The 21,417-nt window shown below is 40.6% G+C and overlaps 1 protein-coding gene across 1 annotated transcript; it reads left to right on the plus strand.

Moving 5' to 3' along the window:
• The first annotated feature begins 1,490 nt into the window (after nucleotides 1-1,490).
• Nucleotides 1,491-21,097, plus strand: unm_sa1261 (un-named sa1261). Its single transcript, XM_062407183.1, has 4 exons — nucleotides 1,491-1,678; nucleotides 11,612-11,831; nucleotides 17,687-17,889; nucleotides 18,969-21,097. The coding sequence occupies exons 2-4, from the start codon at nucleotides 11,660-11,662 to the stop codon at nucleotides 19,785-19,787; spliced, it is 1,194 nt and encodes a 397-aa protein (XP_062263167.1). The 5' UTR covers nucleotides 1,491-1,678; nucleotides 11,612-11,659; the 3' UTR covers nucleotides 19,788-21,097.
• The last annotated feature ends 320 nt before the right edge of the window (nucleotides 21,098-21,417 follow it).

Raw genomic sequence — 21,417 nt, forward strand, 5'->3', positions numbered from 1 at the left:
TACATTTGCATATTAGTTAAATATTTAGTTTCACCCGAAATATTTAGATTTAACATTTAGATTTAGATTTAGATTTAACATATAGATTTAGATTTAACATTTAGATTTAACATTTAGATTTTGATTTAGATTAAACATTTAGATTTCACATTTAGATTTAGATTTAAATTTAACATTTAGATTTAGATTTAGCATTTAGATTTAACATTTAACATTTAAGTGTAACATTTAACATTTGGATTTAAATATCTAAAATATCTCTAAGTTGACAAATATTGTTGTAAATGTGCAAAAAAGTGACTCTAAAAAATTCACACCAGTTTTTTAAACATGGTTTGAAGCTAAATGTGACAAATGTTGCCGTTATTTTCAGCGTGAGTTGCTTTACAAAAGGCATCCCATATCCAGTAAACTTCAGTCTATGCACCAAACTACAGCAGCAAAACTTCTGTCTCAATTAATTAACCAAAGGAGACAATAATAAAAACCACAAGGTCACTTTAGCTTTGACAGCTCACACCTTTAATTCACGGCTGCTGCTGCAGAGCTGCAAAAAACATCGATTTCAGTGAGCAGTTCGCAGTTTGACCGTGCACACGCTGTGCTCGTGACCGCCACTCGCTCATGCTGCCTGCAAGGACTTGGAGAAACAATGTCTCTCCAGTCGCATATAGTGCTAATCAGTGTATGGGCTGATAATATTTAAAAGTTGACCCTAAAAATAACTTTTAAGCATCTGGAGCAGGGGATTTTTTTCATAAAACTTTCAACTAAAAGTGTGAATTACTCCCTTTTTTAATCTAACTAAGTGATAAGCGGCCGCACAAAAAAAAAAAACACACATGACACAGGCACCTATAAAAACGTAAAAATCTCTAGTTACATTTACAGAAGAAAAACTACAAAATGTGTAAAAATAAAACATATAATATATATGTTACATATATGTATAAAAAATAACATATACAGTGAATAAACATCAACTATGTAGTTATTGCAGACATACATTTAGAAGCCATACAAATAAAAAAGATAGACTAAAATAAATGATGAGCAAAATAAATTATAATACAATAATAAATCTAATGTTAACAATCTTTACTCATAAAGCACCTTTCAAAAGACAGTTACAGAGTGCTTTACAAGATAGAAAGGAAAAATTGCAGGTTGACAATCATGCATCAGGGAAACCAAATTAAAACATTAAAAGAGATCAGACAAAGCAGGGTATAAAAAACAAAGTCAGGCGATCTCGTTCAAAACCAGCCCGCCAATATGAGCAGCAGCTGCTCTTTAAAGTTGCAGGAGCTATAATCAATAGCCGAAGTGATAAAGAGCGACGGTACATGAAGGCATCGTCGTCGCAGGGGAGCGCAACGCCGCTCTGCGCCCTGATTGGACGTTGGAGGCGGTGGGCGTGTCCGCCGGCCCATTCCGGAGACAATAGAGAGAGAGAGAGAGACAGAGAGACTGAGAGACAGACAGACAGACAGGCGGTAGAGGAGGTCTCTGCTTCAGATTCACTGTCGCTCTGCTCGATCCATCCCCATCATAAATATAATCCCTTGTTCATAGTGTTGCTGTTCGGATCATCCCTGTCAGTCAGGTGTGTGAGGGTTCCTGGGAGCTGAGGACTCCGTGTGGAAGGATTGATGCTGCAGGCTGCACATTCTCTGAGGTAACACATCTCTCACCGTATACGCTCCTTTATTCTCCAGCTGTGTTTTCATGCATGCACCCTCACACTGAGCCGAGGTTGTGTGTCTGCTGTTGTGTTGCTGCGCCGCTGTGTGTGTGCGCTCATCACACTGAACCACTGCCAATGAAGAACTCACACCGTTTGTTCTGCTAATTTAAACTCTGTTGTTATTATTATTTTTATTTTTATTTAATTTAAGTTTAATTCCTGAACTTGCACCATGTGACCAAACAGTGACTGAGCAGAACAATGGAGCTGCTGTGGAGCTATTGTGTCCTAGCTGCACGTGTGTGTGTCTGTGTGTTTGTGTAATCAGTGAACGTCTAATATGGTTATTGGCATTTGTAAAATTATTGATCGTATATTCTGCATTTGTGCACATCCTCACGTGCACACACCCAAGTGCTGCCTGGGGTCACATGCACTATGCAGCTACAACGGATGTGAAGCAATGCTTTGTGTTTGCAGAGCTGATTCACACTTTATGCGATTTGTTGTGATTTCTCACTTCAGGGCCTCCGTAGGAAAGTGTCACCAGAGACACTGAAATGAGGTATGGAGTAATGGCCTGTATTTCAATCATACTTCTCTGGTCTAGGATGGCTCAAAGCACTTTACACCATAGTTCACCCATTCACACAGTCATTCATACAGTGCAGTGCAGCACTTCCTCTATCACACATCTCTCACACCCCGTCAGCACAGCCGTCCAGGGCAACTAAGGGACCAGCATCTATCTCAAGGACACCTCGGCATGCAGAATGGGGGACTCAGGTTGAAACTTTTAACATCAGCTCCCTCAGGTCGACGATCCACTCTCCCTCCTTATCCCAATGGAAGAAGAAGAAGAAGTGAATGTCTGCTCTCTGGGAACTTTGGGTTTAATTTTGTCAAGATGTTTGATATTTCACAGAGAATAAAAATTAACTGACTCATCTTAATGGACACTGGCAATAATCATTAGTCCTACAGCTGTTTCATTGTGAGACGCTGGTTTTCACATTGCACTGACGCACATGTACACATGGCATACAGAGGAGACAGAGTCCAGGATGAAAGAGATGGAGATCAAAGGGGACAAAAGAGGGAAATGTTGACTGTAGCGCAGCGTTCACAGCGGCAGAATCGGGTTGGCATTAGAGCAGCGGCCCAGTGATGTGCTGCCGAGCGTGCAGGCACAAAGCCTCACTGTTTGCAGATGCTGTGGTCCGAACCGGTTGAAGCCTGGTTGCTTTGATGTGCTCCGAAGCCCCATGAGCGCCGCAGGAGCTGTCCACCAGGGGCCCCCACCAGCAGGGCCGAAACTGCAGGTTGTCGCACGAGGCGCCACGTCTACACACACAGTTGTGCTGGCCAGCAGGATGGAGTTATACCTCTACAAACATTTCCAGGGGAGAGAGGTGCTCACGGGGCAGAAATAATCCCACTGGTTTTGTTTAGTGTCAGCGGGCAGAGTCGGAACGTCTCACTGCACATGTCAAGTTCACTGACTTTGACTTGAATAAGTAAAAATGAGAGGACGGAGCTGAAAGCTTGAAATGTCTGATACGGCAGTGAACACTCTTGATGACAGAACATTACTCTACTTTCACTGTTGACTGAGCAGGTAAAGATAGTTTTGTTTGTCTCTTCAGACAGAATTTGCACTTTTGAGTGGTTTCATGAACATTTGTAGATTAGGATGAAGCGGCGCCTTCCCTGCCCCAAGGCTCAGCTCACTGTAAACTGAACACGTTTAGATTTGAACAAAACAAGAAACGTAAAGGTTTCACCAGAGAATTTCTCATTTATGGAGAGCTTCCACTTTCATGATGCACAGGTTGTGTAGGGGGCGCTGTTAAGTTTGTCTAGATTTTCTTTCCGGCAGTTTTGTTTTGTTTCAATATAAGTGGTAGAAACAATAAATTTAGTTTTATAAGATCAGATTTTAACCTTTCCAGTTGTCGTAAAAATCTTCTTCCAAAGTATTAGTAACGTCACACGCGATAAAAAACTTTACAGCCTTGCATTGTTTCTTCACACTGCTTCTGTAGTGAGCTTTGAATATAGTTATTAACGGCACTATCATATAAATTAGCCTGATTTACATTTATCTAACAACCCGATCTTACTGGTCCCCCTGCAGGTGGTCATTAGACTCAGTCTCAGAGGGTCATGCTGACACATGACCAATCAGCAATCAGCACGTTTTAGCAGAATGATTCATCTAAAGATCACCTCCTCAATTATTTGAATTTATATTAACTATAAACCGTCTGAAAAATGCAGAGCCTCAGAGACCACAGTGTCTTAAGTTTGTTGTTGGACCAAGAAAGCAGATTATGGACATTTTCTGTTTGAAAAGTGACTGAAAAGATGATTCAGTTTCTGCAGTAGTGAGCTTCTTAAAGAGAAGTGCTCAAGTACAGCAGCAGAAGTCTTATATGTTCTGTCAGCAGGTCTGACGACCAGATCACAGAAAAAGCCCCTGAAAACCTAATGGACTTTTTTGACGGTCCACCTGCCCATATTGTTATGTATGAATCTGCCAGATCAGATTTATTTACTTATTAACTGAAGGCGCCTGTGCCAGATCGTTCCGGCCCACTTCAACTCCTGATTGCAACGAAAATTAATAGTGGAATAATTTCAGTTTTTTATTTTGTGAATGTCACGGAAACATTCACACACGTTTTGTCACATTTGACTTGTCTCGTTCAAACAAATCTTGTCATATATTCTCTGGTTTAAGAGAGAAGCTGAAACCAGAGAACATTAGTTGTTTTTCTTCAGCATGAGAAGTAACTGAAGGAAATAACCAATATATCAGTTATTGCTTTTATCCCCTACCACCCTATATATTCTGTTTTTTCGTCTAAATCAAAAAATAGTAAAAAGAGAAATCCTGGTATTTGTTTGAAAAGAGATTTATTGACTTATTAAATCATATATTGCAGCTTTCCTTTAACAACAAATTGCTGCTAATGGGTGCACTGTGTGAATGTGTGTGTGAATGTGTGAATTTAAAACTGTACTGTAAAGAGCTTGGAGTGGTCATCAAGACTAGAAAAGGTCTATATAAATACAAAATCGAAACCATTCACCATATATATTGAGTGTTTTTCTGTCAGTTGACGAGTCATTTCAGCTCTTTAAGCCTTCAATTTCCAGTCAAGCATTCAAAAGATCCACTGTGTTTACGAAGCCGTCTCTTGCTATTAAAGCAAAGAACAAATGTCTTAGGTATTAAAAAATCGGGTAATTAAAACAAACCTGCCCGACTGGCAAAGCTCAAAATCCACTTCTGTCGAATCAGTGACTCTTACCTGCCTCTGATTTTATGCTGAAGCAACAATAACTAACAACCAGTTCATCTTCAGTTTGTTGTTAAAGATCAAAGAATGTTGCTTTTCTGTTGGAAAACGAGCAGCTCAGCATCAGGATTACTCCTCAGATCACATTCAGCTCTGCAGCAGAGCCTCTGACAGAGGAGACGACAGATCTTCATTTGATTCCGAGCTGCCTGCGCCGTCAGAGTGTATGAGTCAAGCAGCCCAGATTTCATTTCCTTTGTCGCGTCGTTGTTTTGTGGACTCAGTGAAACAGATGTGATCCTTCCTCCGTTTTTTTCCATGTTCATTCTCATGTGTTCCCACCTGATCATGCATGACAGGTTTCACAGGGATTAGTCTGTTCCATTAAAATAAGCCCTTTGGGTGGTTGGCTTTTAATGTTTTATATCTCACAGAACAAATTTGTAAGTGAATGTGGAGGTGACGATTTGGATACAAGAACCAGCTCCTTATATCATACGGTGGACATGGTGCTCCTGACCGCCAGACGGTCAGTTCAATTAAGGGGATGTACAAAATGTTGGTCATTCAGGCTCTTACACGGTTAAGGTATAGCATAGCCACAAGTCTATTAGGTAAACTCGTCAGCACCTTTTATTTTCTCACTGCGCCTGCGTGAAATGTAAAAACCATGAACGTGAAACTAGGGCATGACGACACAATGCGTCATATGGACAGAAAACATGGAAGCCAGGCTCGTCGAGCTGTGGCCAGAGTTTATCTGCTCGTGTCGGCTCAAATGGTCAAGGCAGAGTGTTTTCCACTTGTCAGCTTCGTGAAAGGAAAAAGGGGACTGGTACCTCCAGTGTGACCAGTCAGGTCATGGCTTGACGATTGAACCGTACAGTAGGAGCACATCAAATCATCTTCTTTTTTTTGACTCAAACCTGACTCTGGAGTAGACCCATGCTTTTAACTCCTCTCCTGGCAATGGTCAAAGAACCATTTAGACATTTAAAAGAAATGCATGCACCTACATTTTGTTTGAGTAAAAAACGTATAGGTAGGGATTTGATGCCTAGCCTGTCAGGTTTCCAGGTCTTTGTGCAGATTGGCTTCGTTTATCACAGCTAAGATTTTAAAAGTTGTACAATTCAACCTGAGGGTAGATTCCACATCAATCCATGCGTTGGTTATTGAGATATTGCAGTACAGAACAGAATTTGAGGAGGTTACAGAACCTCCTCAAATTTTATTTAACAAGCGATGATGAATCGATTTTTGTCCTCCTCTCTCTGGAACCCTTTGCAGCACTGAATACTTTTATGGAGCCACATATTGTTTAAGAAGGTAGCACTTGTTCATTAAGTGTTTTTCAGTTGGGCGACGTATCGATTTAACATTATAAATGATTCATTGGGTGCTGATCTTTTTTACAAGTCGATGTTGGCTCGTTCACAAATGAGGTGGCAGAGGCGTTTTTTTGGTTCCTGCAGTGCTTAATGCACAATCGGAGAGAGACGGTTACGCAGCAGTTTTATCAGGTTTGTCATGTTGATTGTCCATCATGTGTTGTATTAATGGCAACTGAATCAACCGATGTTCTCCACAACATGAAGAAAGCAGCATCTTCTGTGTCTCTGCATCTGAGTCACCAGGTACATAGTGTATCTTGGCAGCGTATCAGCGATGGTCCGGGGCCTTGAATAGATTTGTAAACACGTGCCATGATCTTAAAATCTATCCAACAATACCTGAAAAACTGCAGGGACTTTAGTACAGGAACAATCCGATCTATGCTTTTTGTTCCAGTCAAAACTCAGCCAGCATCATTCCGTACGAGCTGCCATTGATTTACTGACTTTTTGGGATACCTGAGTTAATTGCAGTGCAGGAGCTGAAGTCTGCACCAAATACAAGCCTGCACAAGCTCCTTTGTGTGAAGAGGTAAAAGAAATCCTCTGACCTCTATAGTTATTTCCATGTTCTGTGACTAGAAAGTTAGACCAGTCAGTCTTAACTATGATGCGCTGTGATGTTTTCTTTATTTACAGGCTTTTAGAGGTGCCACCGCCATAGTCTGGTTGTAGACTCCAGGTCAGGAAAGTGATTGCCAATGCAGATTTACCTGAAACTCTCTCAAATGACAAGTAGATTGCAGTTAATGTTTTCCTTAAGAGTTTATGCTCTCAATCTCTAGTTTGAAGTGTCCTTCAATGCAACATGATGTTCGGTTTGTTAATTATGGTGCTGTTTAGAGTCAAAAAGTCGATAAAGCACGGTATGCATTGAGGTTTGGATACTGTGTGATTGGCAGTTAATATCGTCCAATGGTTGAGGGTCCCAGATGTAGATGGGCGTGCAGCTCCTAGAGCTCTTGGCCAGGCTCCACCCCCCCCCCTCTTTCAAATATGGTTACTTTTAAAAAAAACAAGATGGCGCTGGACAAAATGCCAAACAAAATCAAATCAAAACGAATGACTTCACACTGAGTTGATACTTATTTTATGAGTCATACTATATATGTTCTTGGAAAGTTAATTTTAAATATTATTTAAATTAATATTATTTAAATATTATTTGAATGTAATGGATTTCTGTAATTATGTGTCTTGCTTTGGTCTTAAATTGTACTTTTGGAAATATGTTTCCCGTAATGCTTTGGGATAGAATAGAATAAGTGCGAATTCAGTTACTAAAACTGTAACTTAAACATATATTGTTTACACAGTTGGAAATTAGCATCATTCAAAATACATAATACAAATACAGCAGCTACCGTTCACAGTTTCTTTCGGCATTATCTGCATGGATGTACTGACAATGATCACTGGCTTCTCTGATTCTGTATGCAACATAACGATGTTGATTATGTCAATCTTCAGTCCATATGCCATCATCATATATGCTGAGGTTGAGGTTGACCGTTTTTTAAATTGAGAGAAATTGTGCATATTGCAGACATACATGTCAAATTATAATTAGTTAGTGAAATCAAATATACAGCTGACTGAAAAGGAGAGCACCAAGAATTGAACCTTGCGGTACTCCAAATGAAAATATCTTCTTTTATCAAATATTTGTCCATGAACACAATAAATATACAAACTGCATACTAGTTCCTTGTATTTCCTTAAGATGTGTGACCAAAATACAGAGTAATTGGTCCATTTTACAATTGGAAAATCATAAGTTGAAGTTCAACAAGTTTTCAGATTCTAACATTAATAGGAAGCGTAGTCTAGAAGGAACTGTTGAAAGGTTAAAGCAGATCATCCAATAGTTATGGCAGGAATGACACCTTCCTGTTGTTGGTGTAAAAAGATATGAGGATGTTCATTAACACTCTTAGCTCCTGGACCTCTATTTGCAGTCAACTGAACCACTAACTCCCCTCCTGTATGGAGGTGCAGAAGTGGAGACGAGCGGCAATGACGCAAGGCAGGTTGGCTGAGTTCCAGCTGTGCTTTGATTACTGATGAGCATTTCACTGAAAAGAGACAGCGGGCGGTTCTCGTCCCCTCTTGTCGGGAAGGCAAACAGGGCTTGGCGTTCCTTGAGGCCCTCTAGGAAGCAGCCGTGGCACGGTTACAGGAGCTCCTGGGAGCTGCAGCGCACCGAAGATGCTTCTAATTAGTGCTGCTCGCGTCTTCTTTCATCCCGAAGTTCTTTGATATGACGGTAGCGTGAGAGCACGTATGGGCGTATACTTTTCCTCAGCATCTTATCGGCTGAGAGAGCGAAATACATTTGAACCTGTACATAATACATGCATACATGTCAAGGCTGCACTGGCAACGGTAAACATGTTGTCCTGCTGACAACAAAATGGTTTCTCAGGGCTTTAGTCGTAGCAGCTCAATGTATCAGGAACTAAATGATTCACGCAGAGTTTTCACAATATCCGAGATGCTTCACATGAGGTTTTCCTCGCTAGGTGGAATAATAATAATAATAAACAAACAAAGAAGATTTGTTGATTTGGATCAACTAGTGTCTATTCTAAACCTGCCTGGTTGTAATTGGCTGTTCTCTTGTCATGTGTTAATGCTCCAGAGCTACTGCAGAATTATTCCTTGTCATTAGTGAGTCCTCCTCAAACAGTTCTACAATATACTGTCACTTGTTTATTGTTTTGTATGCCGGACTTTGTGTGCAGAGCTTTTTATAAACTGACTATGGTGCTGAGTGAAGTTATACAACTTTGTATTCATCCCACCTGGTTTATCTGCAAGGAGATTTCATAATCAATGTATCTCATAAAATGAATTTGCTTCATTACTGTTCATAGGTGTGGTTTATGTATGAGTTTGACTTTCAGATATCTGTTAAGTATTTGACACGATCTTCAGGCCCAGGTTCTTAACTTTTCAAATGGAAAGCTCGTTAATTCATCTCCATATAAAGAATTGCAACAGCAATATGAACTCTTCCATCCCTTCCATGTGTGTTCTTTTGTGTATCCTCCATTTTCCTTGAATTTCGAGTGTTTCTGCTCAGTGACCTTGTCTCAACTGAATTGAAGAGGCACATAAAAACAGGTGTAAGGATTCATACTTCTTATTATTGATAACATCTGAGGAGCTTTAATTGTATAACCCGAGCCTGGTAACATCGCACCGATAAAGACATTTGCAGAGTAAACCTTCTGCTCCTTTTTTGAAAAGAGTATGCTGTGCAAGGGCAAGGGATGGATCAAAGAGCTGCGTAAAGAATGAGACCCTCCTGGAGCTGCCAGCATCTCATAGAAAATGCCGAATGCTGAGGTGAAACTGCTCTTCAAGCGCTTTTCAAATCCAATCAGAGCTGTAGGAGCAGCAACAAAATCCAATTCAACATATCGTGTTGATAATGTGGAGTTTGTGATGCGAAGCTGTGAAGATGAACTGTGCAAAACAGTCACAGTTTATTACAGAGTTTGAATTTTAATTGGACAACTGGATCAGGAGACCTGACTGTAAAATTAAGATGCATGTGTTTGCAGCTACAAACCCTGTCTGCCGCATCCATTCGTGTTTTATTGACCTTGTCAGGCAGACGCTGAGCGCACCAGTGACTGACGGCTTCTTCTGCACTCAGCTGACTCCTCATTTTTACCTGCTTGTTCTACTTTCACACTCAGCACACACAGTTTGTGTTTACGGCAACACAACTCAGTTTACTTTGTGAGTTAAAAGATTTTGTGATGTAAACTCAGTGTTCTCAAATTCCCATGGAGCGTTAAAGTGATATATTGACCTTCACGTTTTTAATACTTAATACACTTCTATCTTACTATGCTATGTCTTTCATCATAAAAAATGTCTCAGTCTGCTCTGACATTTCGCGACTGTATTTAACTATTATAAAGACGATGTTTTCATTAGGAGCCACGGTTTTCTTAGTTTACTTTGAATGAAATGTCTCCGCAGTTTTTATCAGTAAAACATGATGTATACGTTTATTTGGTTTCTTTGTTTTCACACATTCTACTTGGACATTGTCAGCACATCTTTGCACATGCTCCGAATGCAGACAAGGACTGTCTTATAGAGGGCACAGATGGACCTGATGCACCAGACGTGGCTCGAGTCCCGTCTCATTTGACACTTTCTCATCCCTGTTACTGAGAGATGGTGCAATTCTGCTGCACCATCGGGGCTGCGAAAGTTTCTCCAGTCATTCAGACATGTAGGTCACCACGGGTTAATGAACAGCAGAGGATAGAGCGGATTGCTGTGGTTTGGCTTCCTCCCTCAGTAGCAGTTGGAGAAAGGGGAGGAGGAGGAAGAGGAGACGGATTTGCTGAGAATGGAGGGCAGCAGGCGACTGAGTTGAATCATATTTGGTCAGAAGGAGTAGGATCTTGAGATTGTATTTCTCTGTGCTAAAATCATTGTATGATTTGTATTTGACTAAGTTAATTAAATAAGTTTACATCAGCCAAACGTTATACTTTATGTTAAACCCCTGGTCTTTTTTTAAGGCAACCTACTTTCAACGCCCTTCAAAACTTTGAATTGTTGAGCTTTTCTCTTGAAAAGGTTTTACCTGCGGTTTGAAGATAGTTTTGATTACTTAACAGTCCTATAAAGACCCATCAAATAACTTGTTTGTTTAAATTTAGTACAGAACAACAAACCTAGCCTTGCTATAGTTTAATTATTCTTGTTTGTTGTAGAAAAGCCACAAAATCAAAGTGCCAACAAACACTATTGATACCTCATTTTTCATTTTTGTAAATTCTTTGTACTGGATGAGTGGAAAAAAAATCTAACCACGAGTTTTATAACAAATAATTTGGTGTGCACACAAAGCGTTCTCATTTCCCTGTGATGGTGATAAGTGTGTGTGTGTGTGTGTGTGTGTGTGTGTGTGTGTGTGTGTGTGTGTGTGTGTGTGTGTGTGTGTGTGTGTGTGTGTGTGTGTGTGTGTGTGTGTGTGTGTGTGTGTGTGTGTGTGTGTGTGTGTGTGTGTGTGTGTGTGTGTGTGTGTGTGTGTGTGTGTGTGTGTGTGTGTGTGTGTGTGTGTGTGTGTGTGTGTGTGTGTGTGTGTGTGTGTGTGTGTGTGTGTGTGTGTGTGTGTCAGTCAATGGGGTTGTGGGTGGATACTGTTCCACGTTTTGAACCCTGCTTTCCTTCCTGCTCCTCCTGTTCTACAGGAACCTCTCCAGACCTGCCCTCAGCCCCCGGCCCACCCCACCGCAAGAATGAACTCCTTGCCCCATGGCTCCCGCGCCTCCATCGACATCCTGGAGGAACTCCAGCTGATTGCAGCGCAGAACCTGGAAAAACTGGACATCAACAAATACTATGAAGTCGTCCGTGAACTTGGGAAGGGCACGTACGGGAAAGTGGACCTTGTTGTCCACAAAATCAGAGGTAATGCGTTGCTGCAACTAAATAATTATTTATTTAATTAATACATTTTTTACATAATTTTATAGTTTTTTTCTTTGTTGGACCCCACAAGGTTGGCCATAACTGAAATCTAGAAAACTGTCCCATAGGAATATTTGAGAAGGTCAAAAGCAGAATGTTTTGCAAAAGTAAAGAGTTAAATGATTAACAAGTTAATTAATTTAGTTTTAGTTTAATTAATCAATCAACTATTCTATTCAGCGCTCGAGTCAGTTTCTGGGGACCTGAGGAAGTAACGATGGGGAGGTTCAATAGTGCTGCCAGGAGGTTGATCAGTTTTCCATCTGAAAGCCATTGTTTGAAAAAGAATGTCTAAACTTCTACTTGGGTATTCAAACAACAATGGTCATAATAACAAAAATAATTATAACAATCTTTATTTATAAAGCACTATTTATGCAATAAAATGCAAGTGCTTCACATAAAGCAACATTTGTAAACAGTTTGTTCTTGCTACTTTTGCTTAAAATAAATAACAATAAATAATTACCTGAAGACTTCTTGTGTTTGATGATCCAATGTTTAGTCCATCTTACTTTGGATGGAGCCGGAGAAGTGGTTACATTTCTAAGCTCCAGCACATTCTCTCCTGTGGGTGGACAAAACTCACCTCCCTCCAGAATTGAATTCAGATTTTGCAGTTGGACAAAATAGGATATTTTATGGATCTAAACTCTGAGATTCAGAGCAGGAGGATGGAGGCGTTTTACGTACAGAGCGTTCAGAGTGCAGCTTTAAAAGGCTCCGTTTCACTTTGGTATCACAGCAACATTATCTACTGAGATCAAAGTGTTTTTCTGTTTCCTCTTAAACATGTGATCAGTGCTCTTGTTCAGCGATTCCTTTTAGAAAAAAACTCTGAAAGCCAACTCTGCAGGTGATGTACGATACCTTTTTAGAAAGAGAGTTTAGGAAAGATCAAAATCCAGTCCTCCTGAATTCACTACTTTACCAACAGAAATTTAGTTTAACCTCGACACATTAAAAGCCAAAATGTTGACCATCTGCTCAGAACCTCATGATCTTATATGAGGCACGCAGGGTTGACACAACACTGCCTGTTTAGAGTATTCTTTAGTCAAGCAGATTTTTCTAAAGGCCCTTAAACGTGCTGTTTTCTGGGTGCATGAGAACCTTCATTATTGGCGAGTGTCATGTAAATCTTCTCCGAATCAGTCTGCCCTCAAACACTTCATGAATAAATGTCTCAGTAAAAATGTCGAGCCAACAGTGAAACACAGTAAATAGACTGAAGGAAAGATCGGTTCCAACCCTTGATTCCTTGAAACTTGAGGCTAAATCTGAAGAATTTTAATGTACTATGCAATATGTGATATATGCAATGGGCACTAGTGCATCATTAAATAGGCCTAAAAGTCAACATATTACAATGAACTATATTATAGCAGCACAGCTTCGCTATAGGAAGATGTATACAATTTAATTATTTTACATGTTATGACCATTTTAACACAAGTTGATATGATTCCTTTGGGTCTTAATGAAATGTCTGTAACATATTTTGGTCAAATACCACAAGGATCATTTCAAACCGCACCCTTTTTACCCTGTCTAAAATAGCCCTCCTCAGATTGACCTGTTTTGAGTGCCTGTTCCTTTAAAAGCTAATGAGCCAGCTCTCCCCCCATCTAAGTTGCTTCAAGCTAGCGTTAGCTCGCTGCTGCTACCAGTCGGCTGGACAGATCCGCACCGATCTGTTGCTAGCTAGATATTCCAGGTGTATCCGAGGTTTGTAAAAACGAAGTGAAATGCTTTGGCAAATATCATATCTATAGAGTGTAAGGGGGGTGGGGGGGATGAAGTGTGTGTGTGTGTGTGTGTGTGTGTGTGTGTGTGTGTGTGTGTGTGTGTGTGTGTGTGTGTGTGTGTGTGTGTGTGTGTGTGTGTGTGTGTGTGTGTGTGTGTGTGTGTGTGTGTGTGTGTGTGTGTGTGTGTGTGTGTGTGTGTGTGTGTGTGTGTGTGTGTGTGTGTGTGTGTGTGTGTGTGTGTGTGTGTGTGTGTGTGTGTGTGTGGGGGGCAAGGCCATGTAAGAGAGACTCCCATTTCATTGTGCGGGAGAAAGATACGGAAGCTCGTTCGCAGTCTCTCAAGCATGACGTTTCTGACTTAGATGGAGCCATTAAAAATTGTGGGAGTTGTTTTTTTCACGAGTTTTGGGGTCGGTAGACATGCCAGATACTCTAATTAAAGTGTAGAATCACACCAAAAATGGAATTTTCCAAATATGTCCCCTTTTTAAGGTTCTGACATTCAGTATAATTAGGTTTCTAAATAAATTTATATTTTTTGTGTGCAGTAGTGTAGTTTTCTACCCTTTTTTCTTTAAAGAAGTGACTGAAACCACTTATTCATTATGAAAATAGTTGCAGATTATTTTCATTTTCTACTGATCTATTAAGAGACATATCTTATTTTCCAAGAACCAATATTGTATATTCTCTGGTTTCTCAAATGGGAGAATCTAGTTCTGAATTTAACGATGTTTTGTTTTGCTGTGTGTGTGATATGATATCAAATACTGAGGCACACTATACAAAACATTACAGGACAGGAGAATTTAGCTTAGTTACCATGGAGACATTTTGTAGTTTCATTTCCTGAATTCACATTCAAATGAAAATATGCCTTATTGTTATGACCCGGCTCGCTAGGGAAGAGGAGGTCACATTAAACCAGATGATTTGGGTTATAAAAAGAAACTCGGTTTTGGGATTAAATCACAACACAGGTAGTAAACTAGAAAAACAAGCCGGTGGTTGCTATTTTAAATAATAAAAAAACAAATATAACAAAAAGAGGACTCTTAACAGGAGCTCCACAAACAACCTAATCGAGACCAAAACGAAAATAAATCCTAGCTAACAAGACGACTGGTTCAAATCAAAAGACAACAAAAAATAGCACCCTGCTCCTAATGTCTCCAGAAGACAGCTCTCACACAATTCAGGGTAAATTAGATAAATTGGCAAGCTGTTGACACACAAATACAAAGCAAATAGAAATACAGCCAACATGACCGACCAGCTGAACAGAATTTAAACAGCCAGCCTTAAGTGATTCGTCATGATTGGAGGCTTGTCGTTGATGCTGCTCCAATCCGGATCCTTCTCTCCACCACCAGCCAGGAAGGAGGAGGAGCATCTATCAAGAATCCAAAGGATACAGAGACACAACACACTAACATGGACAGGGGACAGTTATGGCTGTAACACTGATTAAAAGACAACAATTTACCACACACACACTTTCATAAAGTGTATCTAAGTGCCAGAATTGCAGACAGGAGATGGGAGGAGGCTGGGAATTGAACCATCGACCTGCTTCTTAATGGATGACCCTCTATATCTCCTGAACCGCTCTAGTCATGCCTCTTATTTCAATGCAAGGAAATATAAAAATCTAAATAGAATATAAACAGTGAAACAGACTGCACGAGAGCCATTGATTTGCCCACAGAAGTACACAGTTAATTCTGCTCGTTAAAAATGTGTTGTCTTTATTTTCAAAGTGCCAAATACGGATGGTTGATTGACTAATTTGTGTTGGATAAAAACAGTGTTGTTCAGAGCTGAGATGCAGCTAATTATGAAACAATTGGATGGAAAAGAGATAAAAACTTTTGACAGTAACATTATGGGTCAGTACGGTTTTAAATCTGGGTCAATTTTAAACTTCTGTTTCTGCCCAATAAACACTGGGAGCTGTGGCTTCACAGGCGGCAGCTGAGTTCCACTGAGCAGATGGTGTTTATCTTTGCATATTAGCAACAGGCCGACTTAACAAAGACCCATTTTACGTGAAAACACTAAACTGCTGCAACACAAGCTGATATTCTCTCACTCCTGTGGGAATCACATGTGTTCACAGCATCTTGGACAGGACTGGGGTTATTTACTCAACAGTTGTACTGCAGAGAAACACACTGGGCTCGTCACACTTTGCTGCACATTTTTTGGAAGTGAACACATTAATGTTGCTGCACGTGCATGTTCATTCTGTGAGTTTGCTAAGAAACCTGAAAGTAGCCTCATCTCGCAGTAAATCGAACATGTTGGTCCTGAGGATTCGGCTGTATATATAGAAGTGTATACAAACGTATACATCCTGGGAGAAACCGCAATGGGTTTAATGTCTGTGAATCTGCTTAGAAATCATAGAAAGAAGATCATTATTACCTGAGGAGGTTGTTTACATGTGCTTGTTAGTTAGGTAGCAAGATGACACACAAATAATACTTAACAGACTTCCATCTAATGTTGTTGAGGGATTGGCCAAGACCTGAAGAAGAACAGATACAATTTGGTTGCAGATCTGGATCAAGGTGAAGATTCAGGAATTTTTTCTCCCACTTTATTTAACATTGTTGTTCTCCTATATCTCAGAGAACAACTCCTGAATCTTGATGAAAACTGATAGCAATAAGTCTCCAACCTGAAAATCTGGTTATACCCTCTACTTCTTTTAATTTTAACAGCAGAACTTTCCTGAGAATCATTACATTTTTAGGTTTCTTCTATGACAAATAAATATATATTCTCTGCAAAAGTGGAACTGATAATGGGGCCAGTTTGAGAAAATGTATGTATATTTAGGCAACAACTAGTGGGATCATGGTGTAACCCACAGCTAACTCACCGAATGAGTGAAGTTCATCTATTTATTTCTAAATGTCCTGTCAACATGGGGGAATTAAGATGGACAATTAGGGACATATTGAAGAAAGGGATTTTGTGGATAATATGTTAATATTAAGAGAATAAAGTCAGAATTGTGAAGAAAGTCACAATTAAGAGAATAAAGAGGGAAATAATTTCGGGAATAAGCGGAAGGGATCCAAAAAGAAATCACAAAACCCATTTGAATAGACGTGAGCAACAATAACCTCCTCAACTAAAGAGGCCATTTTTCTCCAAGTCTGTGTGGGTCTTCAGAAAAGACTTAGTTCCTTGCTCAATCTTTTCAAAGTCCCGATATTTTGATTAATGTGGTTCTGATGTGACAAAGTATTATTTTGTTATCGCGTTGTAGAAATACTTGTATCAGGGCTTAAAAAACTAACTGTAAGCTCCCCTCCTCCAATTGACCTTTCCTAAAATGGCTGTAAAACGCACACAGCACTTTGCAGAGCTGCAGCGGAGGTATTGGAGAAGTGTCCCCTCTCGTCTCCACTGACACTGGGAGGCAGACGTGGCAGCTCTCCAGCTTTATTGTCTGGGGTTTTTCTGCCAGCCCTTGGATTAGTCCTGGTAATTTCCCTCTCCTCTTGTTCTGGGGCAGTGAGAAGCTGTTGAGGTGACTCAAGCCTCTGAAGCACGTCCTCCTATTCTTTGTGCTCCCTCCACATATCTGTGAGTTTGTGCAGCCCTTACACTATTATAGCAAGTGAAATGATTCACTCCAGTCTAGAATGAGTCAGTCTTCTTTTTGGATGTCTAATCTTGTTACAGACTCTCTTTGAGGACATGTTTGCAGCAGTAAACATCACTTTACCGCAAAATCCCAGACATGAAAGCAGATCAGCAACATCCTGGTCGCTGTGGGAACATCCAGCAGAGGATTTGAAATACTTACAGAATAAATCTGCTAGGCCAAAAAAAAGAGATGCTATCAAGGTTTAACTGACACTGGAGACGTTAATTATTCATGAAATTTGAAGTGATTCTAATTAAGTTCCTCTCGTGCAGTTTGGGGGCTGTGAAATAAATCACCACACGCTTTTATCATGTGGAAAAGACTAAGAAGTGAGAGATGTGATTGGAAGTTACACAACCGTTCGCTGTCCATGTGTTTTTCAGGCACGAAAATGGCCCTGAAGTTTTTGAGGAAGAAGACCACCAAGCTGAAGAGCTTCCTGAGAGAGTACAGCATCTCCCTCTACCTGTCGCCCTGCCCCTTCATCATCAACATGTACGGCATCGCCTTCGAGACCGACGAGTACTACATCTTCGCTCAGGAGTACGCTCTGGCCGGGGATCTGTTCGACATTATCCCTCCACAGGTGAGACAGGCGAAGAGGCTGGGTTGCAGGGTCATCTTGCTTTGCACTCTTCTTCTGCACTGGTTTAAATCAGAATGTGTCTCAATGCAGAGGCTTTGTCCTTTGGAGGATTGCGGTGTACCTGGTCCACAAAGACGCCTCCTCCTTGGCAGCGGAGACTGCAATGGCCAAACCGAAATTAGACGTTCGGGTCTACAGCGATTTTCATGATCGCTGTCACCAGCTATTTCCACCCTGATTGCTGTTACCCTAGCAACAGAGCTGAAGTTGGATACGACAAGAACGTTTTGATGCCCATTTGTGTTTATGCCTCCACGTCGGCGACAGCCAGTAGTCAATCCGTTTCATTTTGTGGACGCGATATCTCAAGAATTACTTGAGTAAATTTCTTCAAATCTGTTACAATTAATCACTTGGACTTAAGGATGATTTGATTCGATTTTTGTGGTCAAAGGTCATAGTGACCTCACACATATACCTAAAGACTGCTCGAGGGAACTTGGACTCAGAGATATATGTGATTATATTTCAGTGGTCAAAGATCAAAGTGACTTAATATGGATCTGAGGAGAACAAATTGCAAATGCAGCCTCTGAAGGATGCAGCCCCTGAATTGAGAGTCAGCTGTTAGGCTGTATTTAAGGATGCTGACACCAAATAATCAAAGGGGATTGTGTTGTGTTGTGGTTTTGAGGATGTTTAAATATACAGTTTATAAATACAATAAGGGAAACTCCAAGTACAGTCTTACCAGACATTATTGTGCATTTATGTTGTTGTGTAGCAAGCTTACTATCAAGTTTGATAATGTTGCTAGCTTGATAGTCAGATATTGAAACAACAAAACGCTGATAGATACAGCTCTGTAGCGCTGCTAGTGGTCAAAAGCTGCACAGGGAACCTTTAAAGACTAATGACCCAGTCTAGAAATCTGGTTAGCAAATTATGTGTGGTGACTATGAAGTGGAACTACAGGACCACCCAGCATCACTATTGGATGGAGAGAGTGACTGTAATCTTATAACCTGTACATGCGTTTGTGGCTATGGTTTCACCTAGAGTCTGCTCTCTGTGTTCAGGTGGGACTCCCTGAGACGGTGGCTAAGCGCTGTGTCCACCAGGTGGCGATCGCCCTGGATTACCTGCACTGTAAGAAGCTGGTCCACAGGGACATCAAGCCAGAGAACATCCTCATCTTTGACAAAGAGTGCAGAAAGGTTAAGCTGTCAGACTTTGGCATGACAAGACGCGCCGGCTCTCCGGTGAAGCGTGTGAGCGGTACGATCCCGTACACAGCGCCCGAGCTGTGTGATACCTCGCGACATGAGGGTTTCTGTGTGGACTACACTACAGACGTTTGGGCGTTTGGCGTGCTGCTCTTCTGCATGCTGACAGGAAACTTCCCCTGGGAGAAGGCCATGCCGAACGACGGCTTCTATGAAGAGTTTGTGCGCTGGCAGCGTCGCCGGACGGGCACGGTGCCCTCACAGTGGCGCCGATTCACTGATGATGCTCTACGAATGTTCCGTAGGCTCCTCTCCATCGAGCAGGAGCGACGCTGCTCCGTCAAAGAAGTCTTCAGCTACTTCAACCAGTGCTGGATGCTGGACACGGAGAACGGAAACAGCAACATCAACGGAGGTTTAGTGAGCAGCGCTCCTCCACTGGAAATCAGCTCGTCCTCATCTGAAGAAGACGTGTTGGTGGACAGACTGAAGCAACAGAGCTTGTCACCTGCCTGTGTGGCGGCAAAGGGAAGCATCATGATGGACACCCACTACTCCTCTATGTCCACTAACAGCTCACCGTCCTCCACCGGCAGCTATGAACGGGCCAACAGGGAAAACAACGAAAGGGGACGCATCCTGGTGGCCACACCCTTCGAGATCTGTGTGTAGAGGCTTATGCTGCTGCTTTACAGGCGACATGCTCACGTGTGAGTCCGGTGTGAGCCGAAGTCAGCGATTTCTCCGATTGCTAAGAGGAGAAAAAATGTTAAGCGTGACAGGTGCTTGGTAAAGAAGAAACTATCAAGAGTCTGATGTACACGTTGTTGTAGCTTCACTGTGGATTTGAATAATTTCTGATGACGACAGACTCTGAGGAAATGACCAAAGAGGCAATTACACCCTGTAGCCTCCTGTGCTCTCTACTAACGTAACTGAAATAAAACAAGATGTGAATCTCACTGGAATAAAAGAAAATTAAGGGAAAAACAATGATCCAGAAGCAATATGTTCCAACGTTTGGATTAAACTAGTCTGTGAAGAAAAAAGATAAAAATGTGATCAGCCAAGACTGATGGTACTAATGTGTGTTTATTGTCGTGCACCATTGACATGTTTGATAGAAATGTTTCTGTGAAGTCTGCTTCTTTCTATTTTATTTAAGGTTAAATTATTTATTTATGTCCACTGCATATATTTATGATTTGATTCACTGAGTGGCGGCAGACATCTGAAACAGACTTTTTATTTCATCTCTGAGATATCAAAAGGAAAGTTTAAATTTCTTACAAAAAAAAATCTGACTTTCACACAGCTTGTACTTAAAAAATATGAATCCTCATATTGTTGTGGTCGCTCATGCACGTAGATGTATGTATCATGTACCATTTTTTTTTTTTCATACAAAATGCCATTTTCGAGTTTACCTGTGATGCGTCAACCCAGTGTACAGTAGCAACCAACAATACAAACACTTGTGGTCAACAGCAAAATGTGTTAATCAGGTTTCTTCTTCTTTTTTTAACCAGTCCTCAGATTAATTCCAACAACCAAATACTTGGGAACCTGACAATTATATACATACATACCTTTTTAATAATCTGAAATATTCCCACTTGCATGGTGAATGAATTATTCAATTAAGCTTAACATAATTACTCAAGAGATATTTTTTTCCTGAAATATAAAGAATAAGCCTAGAAATACTCTTAAAGTGAAACATACCAACAGAACTATACTTTAGCAGGAGTATGATCAAGTTTAAATTCAGTGTTTGGGAAACTACCTAATGTCTTACTGCCCTCTTAACCGTTTTTTGACTCACTCGTCTAGTCTGTTTACAGTATAATTCATTAGAAATCTATAGCTGGTCGTGATGGACGAATGTAGAAAACATAAAAGTATTTTTTGTTTTAGGAATTTAAATGTTTCAGAACTCTCTCTTTTTTCAAAAGTATTGCATGAATATTACTGTGTTTAATCTCTTGAAATAAACAACACAGTTGGAAAAGGACGCGTCTTTGTATTTTTTTCTTTCAAAGAAAGAAATAATGAAAGAAGTTGGTTCTTTCTGACAAATAATAAGTTGTGGTTTTGAAAAGGGTAACTATGGCAACTACTGGTCTTCAACCGTAACATTTCCCAGGGAGACACAAAACCACATGGAAGAGAAATGACCACAAATACATCAAGTGTATCATGCAGGAGTGTTTTGTACGTGCCCAGTCTGGAAAGACCAAAAACAGATGCAGAGAAAATGTAAAACGATACAAAACGGCAAAAAAAACAAATCCAACAAAAA

The sequence above is a fragment of the Platichthys flesus genome, chromosome 16 (genome assembly GCF_949316205.1).
Source record: "Platichthys flesus chromosome 16, fPlaFle2.1, whole genome shotgun sequence".
In the NCBI taxonomy this organism is placed as follows: Eukaryota; Metazoa; Chordata; class Actinopteri; order Pleuronectiformes; family Pleuronectidae; genus Platichthys; species Platichthys flesus.

Coding starts and splice junctions, on each gene's coding strand:
- unm_sa1261 (XM_062407183.1), top strand. CDS start 11,660: ATGAACTCCTTGCCCCATGGCTCCCGCGCCTCCATCGACATCCTGGAG. Junction 11,832..17,686: donor TGTTGTCCACAAAATCAGAG/GTAATGCGTTGC, acceptor TGTGTTTTTCAG/GCACGAAAATGGCCCTGAAG. Junction 17,890..18,968: donor TCGACATTATCCCTCCACAG/GTGAGACAGGCG, acceptor CTCTGTGTTCAG/GTGGGACTCCCTGAGACGGT.